The sequence below is a fragment of the Hyposmocoma kahamanoa genome, unplaced genomic scaffold (genome assembly GCF_003589595.1).
Source record: "Hyposmocoma kahamanoa isolate Upper Pololo Valley unplaced genomic scaffold, ASM358959v1 94, whole genome shotgun sequence".
In the NCBI taxonomy this organism is placed as follows: Eukaryota; Metazoa; Arthropoda; class Insecta; order Lepidoptera; family Cosmopterigidae; genus Hyposmocoma; species Hyposmocoma kahamanoa.
Window position 1 is genome coordinate 6,347,134 of NW_020654878.1, and position 20,118 is coordinate 6,367,251.

The 20,118-nt window shown below is 35.6% G+C and overlaps 1 protein-coding gene across 30 annotated transcripts in view; it reads right to left on the reverse strand.

Moving 5' to 3' along the window:
- LOC113237741 (modifier of mdg4) overlaps positions 1-20,118 on the reverse strand; it is a 563,531-nt gene that overhangs the window by 409,212 nt on the left and 134,201 nt on the right. Inside the window, exon 5 of one of the 30 annotated variants that reach the window (XM_026474331.1) lies at positions 5,146-5,513. The exons of 28 other annotated variants lie outside the window; for them this stretch is intronic. In XM_026474331.1, coding sequence (XP_026330116.1) covers positions 5,161-5,513 — 353 coding nt within the window. In that variant the 3' untranslated portion in view covers positions 5,146-5,160. Of the gene's footprint in view, positions 1-5,145; positions 5,514-17,450; positions 17,660-20,118 lie in introns of those variants that run through there. One more of the 30 variants, XM_026474367.1, reaches the window with a different exon arrangement.

The following is a 20,118-nucleotide window of genomic DNA, read 5'->3' on the forward strand; positions in this document are numbered from 1 at the left end:
TGTGATTAGAAGGGGTCGATTTGTAATGAAAAATCGCATAGCAAATACAAACTAGGGTGCACTACAAAAGAACCTCACCACACGACTTAACATTCCTTTCCTGTAGACACCCTTTGCAACAACCGGCGAGTACCTTACGCCGATAGGCAAATCCAATTACCACGATAACAAGCATTAAAGTATAATATGTGGTCATATAATAAGTGGGATATGCCATCGATACGATAAGAAGTACAAGACAAACATTTAGAGGATGAAAGAGATATCCATTAACCAAGTTAAATAATAAATAAAATAGCATATGAAAATAAAAAGCCACAATATATTTAATTAAGAAATCTATACATTTTAAATGAGATTACGTCACTACTAGTTAATTAAAAAACACAACTAGTTGCCACTAAAGCTTCCGTCAAAGATTATCATTATACGGTAACTAGTAATTCACACAGCAGTGCACGGAAGTAAAAGGTATACACATTACTAAAAACGTAAGCGTGCAAGTGTTTACGCTCAAATATAAGATGATATAAATTGGCGCAGGATGTTTTCATAAAAAAAGAGACAGCTCGCAGAATTTACGATACTTTGCACAGATTTCTAATCTGTACTTTTACCATGATTTCACAGTCTTCGCAGTCGCTACCGACCATGTAAAATATTTGTGGGATTTCTTTAGTTATTTTCTTGTGATTGAAAATGACACAGCCGCTGGCAATTGCCACAGAAGATTGGCAAATGTTTTGCGATGTCCCTAGCAGTCAGTCGTCATGAATGAGAAGTTATGATAGACGTAAAAGTATAAGCATAACGAAAAATTGGAATAGGCAGAGTATATTCAGCTAAACTTGAAATAACATACACATAGAGTGGATAATACCACCCTCTGAAACTTAACAAAAGTCAAAAAGATATATTAGTGTGTATTCCATTCGCATATTCTTCGCGGCTTCACGCTGCGTTCGCGGCTCGTTAACGATTGTGTCGGTATTTTGTCCCGCGATAAAGGGTTCGCGAAGCGCGAACTTGGTGTGAACGCAACAAGGCTCCACTTTCGCGTGTGCTCAATTGCCGATAAGTAAGTGTGGACGGTTATGTTTCTATTTTTATTGTTGACGGTTTGAACGTGCTTAAAATGGCTGTGGACTGGACACATGAACTAGGATTGACATTTTTAGATTGTTCTAGCATTTCTTTTCAAATACTTTTTTTTTTTAAAAGCATAATTATTGTAAATCGCTAAAGCGCAAAGTAGTCCCGCAACAGCAACTTCGGCGTCCATCTTCGTCAAGCGCGCGAACTATACTGCGAACCAGATGCGAACCTCTGCGAGTGTGTAACTGTGGCAGTTTTTGCCGCGATGATAACGCAACATTCTATTGTTTATACATTCCCTACACAACAGGGAACAGATTTCCGCAAAATAACACCTGAATCTATTTTCCTAAAATACTACCGTTGCTGTTAAGTAACAAGCCTTTTAAGCAAGCTTCCCTCTTATGGGCTTCCCCACTGACCTTTGCAATTGGATTTCGGATTTCTTGAGTGAACGTTCGATTCGAGTGGTCTTAGAAGGCTACTTTTCCGAACATCGGGCGATAGAGTTCCTCAGGGTTCTGTACTGTCCGCAACCCTCATTCTGCTGCATATAAATAATATGGTGATTCCAGCTACCTTTGGGTATGCAGATTGTTGTTGCAGACAGTTGTGCACAGGTACTTCATCAATGCAAGGGTCAGTGGAGAAGAAATCCAGTCTTGTCTTGTCTTGAGAGTCCATGGTTAGTCGTTTGAATTTGACACTTAAGGTAGTCTCCGATTGGAGCGATGCCAATCTTGTCAAATTTAATGCTACCAAAACACAAGCGTGTCTTTTCTCTACTAAACGGAGGCCATTTCACTTGACTTCGACTTTTCGTGATATATCCATGCCGATAACCGACGGTCTTCACTTACTTGGAATGGACCTGTCGTCCAACCTCAACTTCGGCAGATACATTGAATCCGTGGCCAAAACTGCAGCCAGCTTGGCATCCTTTTCAAGGTGAGGCGTTACTTTACACCGGGACAGTTGCTTCAACTATACCAAGCACAAGTCCGGTCGTGTATGGAGTACTGCTGCCACTTGTAGGATGGCTCTGCTAAATACCAACTGGCCACCTTGGATTCAATAGACAAGCGTGCTAAGAGGCTTATAGGTGATTCAGAATTAGTAGAGGCAAAGCTGCAGAGCCTTAAACACCGCCGTAGAGTTGCCAGCATGTTGGTATTCTACAGGATATATTACGGAGAGTGTGCGATGGAATTCCATAATTTGATTCCGCCTTCACCTTTCCGTTATCAGGGGACTAAACGTGGGCTGGGGTTCCACCCCTATGTTGTGGATATTCACCGGGTTCACACGAAGCGTTTCGCTTTCACATTTGTATGGCGAGCGGCTAGGGAGTAGGATTCCCTGTCGACTTGTTCCCCGATCGCTATAACTCGGACCTTTTCAAGGTGAGAGTGAATAGGCATTATTTAGGGGTGCATGCTACATCCTCGACTTCATCGTCACTTTACATCAGGTGAGATGGAGGTCATACGCGCGCTTATTTTTTTATATTATAAAAAAAGTAATTGCTAGTTACACATCACAAGTACAACACGAAATACGATAGAATTATTCCGGAATTTCAGAGAGACGTATTATCTACTTTATGGGTAGTATTCTCTCTTGAAGTCAAGGTAAAAATAGTCTGCCTAGTCGTATCTCTGTTTATCACGTAAACAGATACTTCGTAAACATAATTAATTAGTACGTAATTAATGGTTATGTTCATTTTTAGCTCTAATAACCATTTGGTTTTGAGTAACGACAGATGCTCTGCAGCCGCCCTTAGTCCATTTCTCACACAACCATTGCTCCTCTGCTCCATCTTTCTTGAACCTACTATACCGCTGTCTGTGGTAACGGTATTTACCAACGTTGAGAACCGGATTTCCGCGCAACGACATTGTGTACCAAGCTTTACCTGAAAAGAACAGTCGTTGTTTAGAAATTATTCGTCAATAACTAGGGTGATTCTAGGTACGCCAGTGACGTGTTTATTTTGTGATGGTTCTGTTTCTCGTTTGTTTCATAAACTTGTGAATTAAATAGGTACAGACCATTTAAGACATCGATGTTTACGTAGACGTTTACAATTTATATAAGTGAGTTTACGATTAAAAACAACGTAATATGAAACTGTTAAAATTTAAAGTATTTGGCTTCTTTACACAATGTGAGTAAACTATGTGACAAGGTAAAATAACAAATCTTATAATCAGATATCTTTATTTTAAACATTTGTTAAGAGCGTGTCGGTTACGCACATAATAGGGTTCCGTAGTCGCTGTTTCAAAAACCTGTTTCATCTTTATTTGAACGTAATTTTGCTTGTCATCGTTATATAATTCAACTTTCCGAAAAATATATCTAAATGTTTATGGCACAGAGTCCGTTGAAAGTAATGCGAGTCCACTTGTTGTCGATTTCGGAACCCTAAACCGTGCATAATGTAAAATTTGTGACAAATATTTAATAACATTAACTTATTGAATAACTGTTAAATTTCGTAAAAATAAAAACTACTCACTTTGTAATCTATACAAAAAAACACATGCATACAATCATATCTTAACGTCTCTCCTCATCGAATAGGGAGAGACTACGGCGTTTCACTTGCTGTGTTCCACACATATCTATTTAGTTCTCTTCATTCACATCAGTCTTTAAAAAAAAAAGAAAATATATATATATATATATACGTAATATATGTATAAATGTCAAAGGCATAATTTAATCACTCATTGAATTCGCCATTGTAACATTTTCACTAAACATTTTCAACATCGCAAGTCAATCACTGCTCAATTGCTCAAAGATCTTCACAGTTATAATAGACAACATGTACTTATTATAATAAATATACAAGATGGAGCGAACCGGATGGCCAATGATGAACACGTACATTACAAAAATTCCCGCGCTCGGAACGCTTCCGCCACCGCCTCTGTGTGGCCAGAGCACAAACAATAACCAAATAGGTTATAAAAACACAGTAGAACACTTTACACGCAGTTGTTATCTCAAATTCTGCAGGCTATACCTTCAATAGTTCTAACAATTTCTCTGTGAACAGTGCTGATAGAAGTTCGACATCCAGCGCTCCATTTGATGCAGATCTAGAGGTATTTGGCGTGCCCTGACCACATGCTGTAGTTATCTCAATGTCTAACGGTGGCTATGAACTTTATTGAGTCTAACAATTTCTCTATGCACAGTGGTGATAGAAGCCCGACATCCAGCGCTCCATTTGACACAGACCCAAAGACACTTAGCGTGCCCTGGCTTGTAGCTGCTATGCTGATAGAACCTGTAGTTCCCTCGTCTCAACATCGGCTTGCCTTTTCTAGACCTTGTAAGCATAATTTCTGTGGACAATTTAGGTATTTATAATTGTGGTCTACAAGAAAAAAGCCTGTTTAGAGGGACAGAAAAATTTAATATTTTTATAATGTTATAGGCTGAGCTACTGGTTCCTATTGTTTCGTACTTTACACTAAAATACATAATTAGTGATATTAAAAAAGAAGAAACTTTATGAAGAAGTGATGGCTTTCATTAAAATTCCTTATCGTAAAATAATAAATACTACATATCATTGACGTCTCAATGTCAACGTAAGGTGGCTATGAACTTCACTGATTTTCTATTGCATTCTCATTATAGACAAATCCTATTCGTAATTGCGAAGAACACTGATTATATTACGTTATGTATGGATCTCCATTACCTACCCAAGACTAGATTAAAATTTGAATGATATTGTATTTCTATTGATTCTCAATATTCTAAACATAATAGTAGATTACACAATGAGAGAAATATTTAAATAGATCATGAACAATCTATTAATACTTACACAAAAACCACACACATCTACCTACAAATTAAAACCGACAAGAGAGATCATAATTTATTTTTTTACGATTCTGAAGATATTACTTTATCAGTACTGTTATGAGTACTGCGCGAAAAAGCAGCAGCATACAGTTTTGTTGAAAGAATTAAAAAATTCGGGCGTGCTGTACGCAGAACTGCACGTATTAACTTCTACCACCGGTATTGATACTTCTAGTTATATTGCGGGTGCTTATGTACATCACAGACTTTAACTAGTACATTGTCGACGGTAGTCAAATTAGCCCTACAGCCATGGCTCCATTTCACACATCTCCAAGAGGTCTTTGACCCCTTCTGGGTACTGAAATTGTACCTCCCATTCTCGCCTAGAAGAATCACGGGTCTACCAAATTTCGAAGTCGCGTACTCAAGTCGACGAGAAGAGGTGTCGTTTGCCGGTTGTTCAGATTGTTCAGATTGTTCAGGTTGTTGAGATTGTTGGGGTTGTTCAGGTCGTTCAGGTTGTTCATGTTCTGCAGGATGTCCAGATTGTTTAGGTGGATTCACGGTGGTTTTCACAGAATCTGAAATTAAGCGTATATATTATTATATATTGCACACCAAGCTAACATGTCACAACAATATGTAGAAACGTGTAACTACAAGCTTATTACCAGTGATCGGAATTGAGGGAGTTAAATTACCTGAAGTATGAACTTTTTTTTGAATATGGACATACCCATTTCGTCGTCAATGCTTATGAACTTTCTTTTTCTTACTAGTTATTTTATGAACCTCCCAAAATATAGGTTGTCTCATGTTTATTTTGAAATATAACATATATAGTAAAAACACCTGTACCTGTAAAAACGCCTTGAGCGCGGTTCTTGGTCGACTGCGCCTGCGTCACAGTGCCGACGATATGGCTGGGTCGCCCGCCTCGCGTCTCTCGCTACCCCGAGGACACCCATTTAACTATTACGTTGAATGAAATTTTAGTGGCTATGAAGAAAAGCAACGGCAAAATGTTGAAATGCCATAGTTTATAAAATTTTATTACTTAGATTTTTAACAAAACGTTAACTATATACAAATACTTGTAACGTTCCGTTACATTACAATATTATTTTTTGAGACAATAATTTGTAGCGAAGACCTAATAGGAAATAATAATTTGTCGCCAATGTACTCTAATTTCAGTATGTAATACGCATATTCAGATAAAATCAGTTCCGTTAAGGCCCGGAATTTGTAAAAGGGAATGTCCAGGTTATTCTTTAATTTAGCTAAATTAACTCCGTCAATTCCGATCACTATTTATATATACGGAGCTTACGACGAAAAACCATTTCCTCTTATTATATAACTAAACCTAAACTTATCATGCGGCCTTTGTAAGGGTACAAGTACTACAGCCAGGTATCAAATATTAAATAGTATTAATAAATACTTTATTTCTCTTCACAATACAACACAACAAACGTAGAAAAGTACTTTCTCAACTTTGATATACTAGCTAGCGCTAGTTTAAATATCATCATGTCTCCACGCAATATATACATATATGATCACTGGTTTGCCGCATTTATATACACAAAAATACTTTTACTTGAAACATCTATGGAGTACTTAATAAATTAAATAACAAAAATTTTACTATAATAGCACGTTTCGCACTCGAAGGCACTAATGATCATAACGAATTTCTTGAAGAATAACATACAGTCCAGTTGGGTAAGTTTGAACACTTCTCTCAGGTTTTTATGTATATTGAAATAAAAATGGCGTACAACCAATATATTTTAGGTTTTATTGATTAATGAGTGCACTTTTACACTGAAATTTAGAAATATTTAACTTAAATAAGGAATTAGAATAAGACTGTTTGAAAAAATTGGGGAAAAAATGAACTAAATAGATTCGCGATTAACTTGAAAAAAATGCATATGCAATATCAATCCAATTTTAATCTAATCTTCGGTAGGTAACTGAGATCCATACATAACACAATTTAATCAGTCTTCTTCGAAATGTCTATCACGAGACATTAGAATCTACTGGAAATCAGTCTTCTTGAAGAAGATAGCAAAAATTAACATACATTAGACATTCTATAACAGAAAAAATACAAGAACTAAAAACAAAAATTCTATAACAGAAAAACTACAAGAACTAAAAAAGTTTAACAATAACACCATCTCGTAACTGTCAATAAAATGTAAAAAAATCAAACGTGTTTAAAAATAATCTAAATTTTTTTGTCTGAAATAAAAAAAAGAATTTTAAAAATGACAGGGCATCAATTATTTTATCATTTATGCTGCTGCGGATTCTGTTGCACAAAATGAATATTCTATTCGAGGAAGCGTGAATAAAAAGGTGAAAAAATCGAAATCGATTTTAAAATCCGGATTTCGAAATCTAGTAAAAATTGCAATTGCAATTTAGCAATTGAACCAAGTGAGCCAATTTTAAATTGGATTTTATTTTCTAACTATGATTATGAGGGTTTCTGTATTTAACAATTGCATTTTTCACAGTAGTAACGGAACTCCTGCCCTGCACATTACGTTCCTCTATTTATGACATCGCCACATAGCTTTTGATCCTGTTAACCGATACAGGTTATATCGAAAGTTAGATAGTAACACCAAAGGCTTTCCTTTTCTCTATTCGACAATTACTAAACTTATGGGAATAAATAAAAATGAGAACAAATTTTTTACATGTACAAAACACTATACAATAGGAAATGAAACTATTGTTCCGGAGTTAAATCGCGTATATTTGTTTTTTCAAACAAACCAACGTTTCGGGCGCTTTACAAGTCCCATGGTCACGGTTAACTCGCGATTTAAATCCGGAAAAATAGTTTCATTTCCTATGTGTAACAATCGCGAAAACCTAAGAACTCGACACTATACAATACATAATAAATATTCAAACTCAAAATTAAAGTACAGTAAGTTTTGTTTAAAAGAATTTGATTTGCATAAAATAAATTATCATTACTCAAAACTCTTCTTCAGACCATGGGGGAGACTAGAAGATAATTACATCATGAACAAGTCGTGCGCCTGGTGGTAAGCGACACGGCTGTCCATAACCGTTGCAGTGCCACTCAGAACTTTAGATCATGAAGATCTGAGGGGCACTGCCACCGCAACCGCGACCCTGAGACATATGTTGACAAATTCCACTTAATTTAATATTACCTAGACTCTAAGTAACTAATTCCCTGTACTATTAGTATTAGAGTAATGAATTAACCCGGTAGCACCGAGATCACTCAGAAAAAACGTATTAAGTAATACGGACGTTTTTTCTGAGTGATCTCGGTGCTACCGGATGGAGAAGTCTTGAGATTAAGTTACTTAACTTAAACTCAAGACTTCTCCATCAAGCGCTCATAATGCGGTCCACTAAGCCACCGAGGTCATCACATTATTATTATTGATGGCAATGTTTACAATATTGACGTCAGATTTGTAGTACGACCCTTAAATATACTTATGAACGATGTTTAAGATACTACGGATGTGTATGCTCATTTTTAACAAGAATAATTTCTCTACAATGAGTTCTAATGCTGGCTCTACAGCCAGTGGCCCATCTGCTACAAACGAAGAATCCCCTAGGTCCTTTACTCGTACTGTGGTAGTTGAAACGATTGCCATCGAGTAATATAAGAGGTTTACCTTTCTTGGTCAGGGTAAATATTGCATCTGTAAAAAATGAAACGAACAATATTTAAAAACGTGCATCATCTAAATACAGAGGGTCTAGTCTCGTTCTCCGTCCGACATTCATTCGAAATAATTACTGCAAATAATTAATACTCGACAAATTAAAAAATAACGTTAAATTTGAAGCTTCTTTCGCATCATGCGTCTTTTAACTTGGTCCAGTATTACTTATTTGACAATAATTGTTCCGACAGTACAGGGCTCGATCCGAAGCTCACTCATCTGTAATCAAATTCTGCAACTGCTACATCAAAACTTGTCAAATTACGGTACGATCTATTGCCGCACCCTCCTAATTTTACCAGGATTGGCCTCGTGAGACTTTAATTTATTACAAAAATAAAAAAATAAAATTATGGTATTTAAAAAAATGCCTCAGTGAATAAAAATTTTCAACAAATGACGAAGAAATCGGTGTGGAATACAGACTTTTCAGTTTGACAAAAAATGTTTCTTTGATGGGTCGGCTACGTTGGAATATCGCTGGTTAAAGTGTAGTTAAAAGGAGATTATGTAGAAAAATTGACCATAATTTTGTAAAAATATTGTTTTTACTTCTCAAATTTACAAACTAACCGAACCGCCCTCTTATATGCTTTAGACACTAACTTTCGTTATAGGTACTTAATTATTTTATTTTTTTATAAGATCATCGTTCACTGAACAACATATTAAAAATAAAAATAACTTTCTTTGAATAAATTTCAATAGTAATTTTACTTAAAGTACTTAGGTGGTAGTGTAGTCAAAACAATTCTTAAACTAAAATTTTGCTGTTTGCCTACGGATGACAATATATTATTCTTCAGTACATATACAAAAAGATTGTGACCACCGAAATTTGACCTTGCTTGAGAAATATATTGATAGTTTTAGCCAGAGTAAATAGGAAAACAACAAGAATGATCTATTGTCACATACACGAAGTATATATTACATAAAGAACACAAAAAATAAAACAGGTAAATCGAAATAGTAAACCTATGTCAATCCATGAGTTACAAAACCAAGGCAGACCGAAATTAATAGCCCAGGTTTATAATTCAACATTTATATTTGATTTATTAGTAAAAGTTATTATTAAAAATTTAATGCTATAGCTTCAAATCCAACAGAAACTTCTATAATATAATTCCTTATCACAATTGACATGCATAATATTAGTATTATAAAATATTTTATTACAATACACAGTATTTCTTCTATATATATGGTCACCATCAACATATTATATGTCCGGGTACGGGTTTCGTCCAAGGAGAGATCCTAAGCGACCACAATGACCCAGTGCGGGTTGGGGACACATTTTCCAAGGGCTGTGAAACTTATTACACACACAAGTTTTCATCACAATGTTTTTCTTCACCGTTCGCAAGAGATAGTCCTACTAAACATTCGCAAATATACGTAAGGGCGATACCACACAGGTGTGGCGTCATCACAATGCAATGATTTTAACGTACTCAGTTTAAGCAACTGGTGGGTGGCGCGCCGTTTCAACGCACCGTGTGGCATGTTGTCGTTCTGAGGCCTATAACCTTTCAAATATGTAAATTTAACTATCACGTTTGAGTTAAGACTTTAATTTAAACCTTATAAGTATACAATTAAGATCTAAATAAAATTCTTAACGCAAACGCGGTACTTACGGATGAATGATTACAAATTAACACTCATTCACTCAGACGCAACGTCACAAAGCGATGCCATCGCAACGCCGACGCAACGCATCCTGTGGCATCGCTCTAACGTATAAATTGAAATCACAATGATTTGAACCACTGAACTCACAAATAAGAAGCAAACGTTCAATAAAATACAATCAGTAATGTATATGTTCATTTTTAATTCTAATAATTTCATTGTCAAAAGTACTAATGGCTACTCTACACCCGATGTACCACTTGCCGCATCGCCATCGTTTCTTCAGATCCGTTTCCGACTCTAAGTTGAACTTGTGACCCTGGTACATCAATATTGGACACCCACGCTTTGATACTGTATACATTGCACCTGGAATGAAATTAAATTTTAATGTATATTACATAATAAATAATATACCTGGTTATGAATACCTAATTATTTTAATGACTGATGATAGAAGCATGTGTTTTGATCTACGCTATTACAGTATAATTACATTTACATGCACATATTACAATATAAACATTTTATTACACTGAAACCATTACAACAGATCATCATTTAATCGACGACGCTGGTAATACTCATAACCCTAAAAAGCCCTCCTTGCGTAAAAGCAATGGAGCTGTAGGGCAAGCACGACAAAGCGCGACTTGCGCGAGAGCGACATAAAGCGCGAGATACTGCTGTACTTGTACAGAGATATGTCGCTCTCGCGAAAGTCGCATCCTAGTAGTGCTAGCTAGTACTGGAGTACCTATGTTGTGCACCACTTTCAAGGCCCTACATTCATGTAGAAGACATCGTCGTACATCCGCCTCCGCGTCAAGTTCTTGGATAATTTAATGTACGCTTTGTATTCATTTGTAAGGATAAAATTCAACTCCTGACATAAAAAGCTTCCCAATGTAATGGAGTTTTAGCAGAGGAATGTCGCCACAAAACTGTACTTTTGTAATGATGTTTATTTCCAATGCAAAATATACATTGTAATGATAAAACATTAACTTAGTCACTAATTATATTAGAGACAATGAAAATGATTACAAGCAATTTAACTCTAGTGTGATTGCTTATATATTTAGTTTATTTTTTTATTTGGAACGATCATAAGCTAGAGACAAGTTCAGATACGAGTGACGAGTGAGATGCGTGTGCGTATTTTCAATCGCATTTTTCCCAGGACAGCTTTATTCTAAGGGTACAATAAAAAGTACGCACAATAGATCATACAAAAATTGCAAAATACGAGTACTACTCTGTCATCCTTGTCATAGCTAACGCATTTTCATTTTGATAACTTTCGAGATATTGGCACCTAAAGTTTTATTTTTATTAGAAAGATGTCAATGAAACTAAAACTAGATAAAATATAAATAAAAACGCTTATAGGGGGTTGTAGATCTGTTTTCGCTGATCCCAGATATGTTATTAACTCAATTTCGATTACTATAGTTATGATAAAGAGGACAGTGTTATTGGAGTACCATTTCTGGTCTATACAAAACGACTGAATTTAAATATATATCGTGTACCATAATTATTTTTCATGAATGTGATCCGATAAATCCTATTTTTTTTATAATATCAAGTGACGGGACGAACAAGTTGTGCGCCTGATGGTAAGCTACACGCCTGTCCATAACAGTTGCAGTGCCACTCAGAGCTTTAAACCGCAAAGATCTTAGGAGCTCTGCCACTGCGCCCGTCACCCTGAGACATAAGTTGACAAGTCTCATGTGCCTATAATTTCACCAGCACCCTTACTCTTCAAAACCGGAACACAGTAATGCTGACATTACTGCTTGGCAGCAGAAATAGGTAAGGTGGCAGTACTATACTGGACAAACTCTTTCACAAGGAACTTTACTGCTATCAAAATTAATTACTAAGATTATGTTTTATATAATTATACAGAAATAATGTTTTTGCCGACCTCAAAAATGGAGGAGGTTCTCAATTCTAGTGTGCTTTTTTGTGTGTATGTTACGCGATTAGTGAATTCGTCGGCACTTGTGTACCGATTTTGATGATTTTCTTTTTGTCGGAAAGAGGGTTATCAGTATTGGTTCCATTTAAATTTGAAGAAAATAATACCTCTAAGGATAACAAACTGGGGGATAAATCCGGTTTCGCACAATTTCCGGTAACCGATTTCTATAAACCTTGGCAAATAGATGTAATTCCACAAACTTTTGAGGCCGGTTTTTTTTATAAAAAAGCTATAGTTTATAAAATTCTTAATATTATTCAATAATTAGGAAAAAACATGCGTATTATGCAAAAATACGTTTTAACAAACAAAAGCGTGTACAATAGGAATGATTACTTAACAATGGCACTTAACCTTAAAAAAAGTTTTATAAACTCTTTGGAAACAGATCTGTCAAAATCGATACATAAACTAGGTAAAAACTTTAATTTTCTATTATACGAACATTGACTTTTGAAAATATTCAGTAGCTTGCGGCCGTAGACCCTAATTAGGTGAAACGACGAGAAACCCTATGAGTATATATTAGTACCCTAAGTTGAATATATTTAATGTAACACTATGATCTTGTTATACAGATCATAATTATTATTAAACAATTCCTATCTATATCTTCCCATGTTACTGATTTTCACATGAAAAACCACCTGCTTTTAGCACACAGCGCTACAATTCACGACCTCCCTGTAGAAGTAACTTACGACTAAATGCGTAACAAACAAAAGGATTTAGTCCGGCGTACATATGTAATTCGGCGGAAATCCTAACAGAAGATACAGCCGGTCGAATTTATGGTATGTTCCATAAATCCCCACTATCATTTTGTTTTATAAAATAACATAATCGTTCTTTACGTCACTTTTTCAAATTGTTAATGCGGTTCTTCTACTAAATTATTATTGGCTATTTAAGAAAAAACACAATTAATATGTGTCGGTAATGTTCACGGGATATTGGCGCTGAAAATCAAATCTGTCATCTACATATTTATAATACATAAAATAATATGTTGGTGGGGAATTTTAATGCGTAGCAAGTACTACGTTAGTGGGGATTTGTGGAATAAAACTTCAGGAAAACCACCAGTGGGGATTTGTACAAACTATATTTGTAATCAGTCATGTATTTATTGCCGTACTTTTCATATCCACGGTTAAAAAAGGGGGCTAATGGACACTTAGGTTAAAAAGAAGTCACATCTAGGTAAAAAAAATATTAACAACCTAAAGTCATACCATGGCATGAAGCCTGGAACTGCAGATTTCGTACCCTGGTATGACTTTAATTTTACCCGTTTTAAGAAGCATCTCTCTAATAATAGTGTTTCGGGCCGCACATAAAAGCATGGCGGAGAACAGGTTGAATATGGCTGGTCTAGGTCTATTCTAATCATTTAATCTCTCCCATTCACACACAAGTAAAAAACATATGAAATATTATCAACCAAGTCGTTTAGCTCCTTTTACATTTGAACAGTCGATATACAAATATATAAATGTATTCTACTAATATAAGCCCCAATAAGCTCGATCGACCGCGCTAGTACCTACTCTTTGGATTTAATCCAGAGTGCACGACATTACCGGACTTGAAATTTCCGTTGTACTTATTGGTTCACGACGACATTATTAGGCCGTTTAAAACAATATCCGTTTAAGGCACGAACCAAATCCTTTCGTGTAGTTGAGCTTTTCTATACCTATTTAGTATGGCTGCTAGATATATTTACAGATATAAGATATTAGTCAGGACAAGATTCTTAAACGCCACTTGTCTATTATTTACCATGCTTATGTTCACCCTTGTAGCGAACGATTTCCTTACCAACAACAATAATCGCAGCACGACATCCATGAGACCATTTGCCGCACCGCCAAGTCCGTCTGATTCCAGTTTGGGGATGTTTGCCCTTAGAGAAAAATCTGTACGTGCCTTGTTGAAGTATTGGATTGCCTCGGTTTGACATTGACCAGACGGCTCCTTCACCTGCTGCTTCACCTGCCCCTCCAATTGCACCTGCAGCTGCATCAGTAACGACACTTACAGCTGCACCTGAGAACAAAATTACTGGTGAATAAATGCTCACAGCAGAAAAATTTTGGTCGAGACACTAAATTACAAAAGCACCACAGTCACCAGTAATAAAAGCGTAACAAAAGAAACAAGAAAAATCTTAATAATATTTTCCAAGACATGAGAATTCATAAAATAAAACACATGTAAGGAATCAACATGTTAGTTTTAAATACAAATAATGTCATTAAACTTCACTCTTCAAAGAAAAGTAGATAAATTAACAACAATTTACTAAGTATTACATTTTCATTTTAGCAACATGGATAGGTACATATGAGTTTACTAATATTTATTATAATACAAATGATTAAAAATTACTTAAATAACAATCGGTGAAATAAAATCTATGCACTCTTTACTTTTTTTAAATTCTCTAAACAGCTCAAATAAGGATGAGAAAGCGCATTATTTTCAAAAATCGTATTAATGAGTGTGCGTATTTTTAAAAAAGATGATTTCATCGTCAATGGTAACAATAGAAGCGCGGCAACGTTTGTTTGCCCACTGGCCACAAATCCATCTCTTCCTAGGCCCTTTGCAGGCGGAATACAGCCCAAACCTGTAGTTTCCCACTTGGATCATACGGTAACCGCGCTTTGACATTATAAATTGCGGTGTAGCTGTAAGACAAGCAGACAATAGACATTCCGTGTACATGTCGAGAAGGCTGTGTTTCACAAACTAATGGGATGTCGGTATTCTAACAAGCGCTTATCCAAATAACGAAATACTACTGTTTGCTGAAATCGATTATTTTCGATCCCAGTCCCGGTCGGTCAAGTGCGTGGTCACTGATGAATAGGTACACGTCGACATCGATTTTACCGTCAATTACGAGAGAGAGTTGACATATTATAACGTGAAATTAAAGTTCCGTTATACATTTTATTTATGTTAAAATGACAACTCTCACATTTAATATTTATTTTGATATAGGTAAGTATTAGTATAGTATTACAAAAGCGGGAAGTTAGGGATTGCTGGACAAGCAAGTACTAATACGAGTCAAGCAATCTCCGTTCCCGCCGAGGCATGTATAGTATTTTTCTCAAACAATGCGAGGAAATAATATAAAACTAAAGATATGTTATTTTCAAAAGAAAAAGTAGATTAATTAATATTAAAAGTAATACTTGACGTGTCCTAGCACGTCGCTAAAAGAAAATATTATTGTTTTTCCAGGCACATTAATAGCAGTCTGCTGAACTTCTGATGATGTGTATCTATTACTGTATTTTCGTTATCGTTCTTCTCACTAGCACTCTTCCCGCCATCCCTTAATAAGCATACTATATAGTCAGTACTACTACAAAACTACTACACTTTCACACACATACACTATTCGCCAAAATGTACATGTGTTTACACATTTCATAATTTTTTTATTTATCGAGGAGCAGTACTAGAGTCTCTGCGTCTATGTAATTCAACATTCGCGGGTTTTTGACACCAAATTTCATGATTATGTACATAATTGCCGAAAGTGACGTCATTCACTGTCACTATGTAGGCACGGCAACTGTTATCCCACTGCGTGCATACCCATTTCTTATTAACCCCTTTATAATTGTTACGAAATCCATAACGGTATTTTCCCATCTCTATCATGCGGTATGCGCGTTTGATATGAACTTCAGTGAATCAAAAATTAAAACAAAACTGTTTTTAGTACTTCTATTAGTAGATACCCAGTGCAATAAATAAAAAAAATGTTATTTGTTCTTAAAATAAAAATAACAAAAATCTAATAAATAGGAAGTTTATTTGGAATACATACCAAATCCTAAAGCAAAATCATAGTACCCATTGTCATAATTCTACTACATACCTTCCTATTCACAGAAGAGTGAGGTAAATTTGCCGAAACCTACAATACATAAAGGTTATAAACGCTCGACGTACGATCTACGATGAATGAAATGGATATTTAATGATTGTGATCGTAATAGTGGCTTACAATAACATCTTCAATAGTGATAATCAGCGACCGGCATCCTTTCCCCCACATGCCACAGACCCATCGCTTTCTTAGGCCTTTACTGCGCGTATAAAGTCCGTAACGGTATCGGCCCATTTGAATCATTCGGTAACCTCTGTTCGTTGTTATGAATCGAGGCGTAACTGTAAAAGACGTAACATTCAAATATACGATAGGCTAATTTTTATCATCTGGGAAGATTGTTATAAAAACATTTTTATACATGAAATCATTTATTGATAAATCAACAATATTTTGGTATCAATCGAAGCATTGAGCGCTATCTCACAAGATAGTAACTGACCATAAAGTTTAGTAACTCGCTTTGGCTAGGAACCGGCAGTTTAAAAAAAGACGAAAAAACAAAAGAATACCAAAGCACTTCAGTTTAAATGTTATCGCAATTTTCTTTTATATTGTAAGCGGAACTGGTAGGTATTTTTAATTTTCGCAACTATGAACACTGGGCAGTTGGCTGTACGAGTTTCCTTTTGCCTGTTTACATAGTTCATTGTTAGTAGGTAGATTTAAAAATTTAGAGAAGTGAACAGTAATGGATTTTCATACTTACTCTGCAGGGCTTGGCCAGAAAGAGGTCGCACGGTCCATAAATGACAAACTTTCAGTGTTCGTTTTTTAAAGTAATGCATACATTTCCGAGAAAATAATTTGGATAAATTCGATACGACTGAGAACAATTTGCAAATAATAAAAAAAAAAATTACGGAGAAAAGAGTGCCTTTGCCCAATAATGAGACAGTACATATAAAGTAAAAAAGTTATATTCCGTACCTGAGAAGCATTACATGCGGTATCCGCGTTTCGAGGTTATGAACTTCAGTGAATCTAAAATTTTAAAAAACAGTTGGTAGTATTTCTACTAGTACCTAATGCAATAAATTATCAAGTTTATGGTATTTGTTATTAAAATTAAAAACCAAAAACCTAATAAATAGGAAGTTTATTTGGGATACATGTCAAATTGCAAATTGTACTACATACCTTCCAATTCACAGAAAGGTGAGGTAAATTTTCCGAAACCTACATTACAAACGTTATAAACGCTCGACGTACGATCTACCATGAATGAAACGGATAATTAATGATTGTGTTCGTAATTGTGGCGTACAATGACATCTTCAATAGTTATAATCAGTGATCGGCATCCTTTCCCCCACATGCCACAGACCCATCGCTTTCTCAGGCCTTGGCTGCGCGTATGAAGTCCGTAACGGTATCGGCCCATTTGAATCATTCGGTAACCTCTGTTCGTTGTTATGAATCGAGGCGTATCTGTAAGAGACGTAAGATTCAAAAGGCGAGACGAGACAAGACGTAACATAGACAAATTTTTTATCATCTAGGAAGATTGTTATAAAAACATTTTTATAAATAAAATCATTTATTGATTAATCAATAATATTTTGGTATCAATCGAAGCATTGAGCGCTATCTCACAAGATGGTAACTGACCATAAAGTTTAGTAACTCGCTTTGACTAGGAATCGGCAGTGTAGTGAAAAAAATTTGGTATAATTAGTTACTACAGTTTAATCAACATTACGATATCAAGTGTAATTGGATTACCTATGAAATAAAGATTTTTGACTTTGACTTTTGACTCTAATTGTGAAACAAAAAACAAAAGTAGGAGTTTGAAAAAATCTAGTTCAATTTCGTGAGTATCATTAATGCAGGCACATTATTCAAATAATTGCATTAAATCGTGCTAATGATTATGTTCATTAACATATTTGACAATGGCGCCATCTATGGTACAAATTGCAGCTCTGCAGCCTTTCCCAGACGTTTTAGTGCACACCCATCTCTTCTTAACTCCTTTGTTACCTGTAGTCTTGAGTCCGTACCGATATTTACCGATTTGAATCATAAGAAGTCCTCGGGGTGTTGTTATGAATTCTGCTTCTATTGTGAAAGAAAACTTTTATAAAAAAAATTGTTTGAGAATAAGTTTCCTTATAAACTAAATAATTGTATTTAACTCAATTGTAGTATAGTCAACTGAAAGGTCACTGATCATCTAAAGTTTACTTATTTTTATTTTAAAATTGCACTTGTCGACAAAGTCTAGAGAACAAGATTATCATATTTTTTACAAATTTAACATAATGTTTCCTTATATGTTGAACACCAAATGAAGTGTTATTTAATATTAATTTTAGTGATAAAATAGTAAAAGGATTGTTAAGAAAAAAAACCATTTTTTTTATAAATTGACAATATTGTGACAAAATAAAAAATATATAAAATTATTAAAAAACTAGTGTAACAGTGAACATTATTAAAAGAAAGCTGTTAAATAAGTTTTTTAATAATCAATTGGAGCTCCTAAGCCATTAGCGACGGCTCTGTAACGACGTGGCATACTAAATATGAGGTTGTTAACTGTCGCAGGTGGAATAAGATACCACACTCTGATAAATGTGAAAAAAGCTTCTTCTGTGTGTACATTTTGAGGAAAATCATTGAATGCTATTCTCCCGAACAAATCCCATGCATGTTCACAGGAATAGAGATCGGTCTACTGAGCAGGCTACTCTAACAAAGTGATGTCGTACTCGCGGAACACATTCATCACCAGCCCTAAAGTGTGTGCACGTGCATTATCGAGCATAAACATGAAATCTTAGCCGAGCTGCTGTCGGTGAGGAATTAACATGTGTTGCACAACTTCATTGCAGCTTCGTTCCGCATTCAAATTGCCTTATTACCAAACGAGATCAGTTCTTCCAACCTGGCGAATTCCAGCCCACACCATTATCGTTCCGCCTTGGTATGGATGAACTTTCTGAGGTTACGGGAGTCGCCTCGTGCGGCTAGGAATTCGCCAAACTCGCATTCTTCTTGAATCGGGATGACAATCGAAATAAGCCTCGTCAAAAAAAAGTACGCGCCCACTGAGATTCAGTCCAGAGCATGTGCGTTACCCACTATAAACAACACCTTCGATTTCCACCACTTAGAGCTGGAACTCTTAGCGGTCTCCGTGCTTGACGATGGACTTTTTGTATTCTCCTAGAATTTGGTCACTCGCAAAACTTGGTGCAGGGACCATAATCATTCTACCAGTTGTGGAGCTGTAATATGGGGCTATCTCCTTTCAGTATTTTGCAAAAAACGATTTTGTCTCCGGGTAGTGACCCTGCATCTTCCTCAGTGACGTTCTGCTACGTCTCTTGTAGGCCTCTAGCGTTGCGGGTTAAAAGCGGATGCAACATCACACTGATTGCGCCCAGATTCCATACCCACAGCCTTAACAGCTCTTCCCGAGCTAAATGACGACGGAACATGACGTTTAATATCACAAAAATTTACGAATACAACGATACTTTGTTTGACTTACATTAGAAAAACCTGAGTTTTATACCTACGTAAGGTTTTCCCTCTTAATTTTAAAACGCTTATACTTTTTAGTTTTATTTCTTAATTTTCGAATCATAATTTAATACAGTTTTAATTTACATTTATAAACTTCAGTAAGCAGTACTTTTAAAAAAAATCAGAGAGTACTGAAATTTTTTAAACTGTTATTTCCTATAATTGGCTTGTTCCGTAGACTTTGTTGTGTAGTAAAGTAGTAGTAGTGTTGCCTATTTTCCTCAACCTTACGTTTCGCGTTATTGATCGTCAGCTGAGTCTTTGATCTGTTCATAATTCATCTTTCCTTATTCAGATCTTCGAGTTTAGCATCCCAGTAACGCATGTTGGTTAACAGTTTTTCTCCGACGACA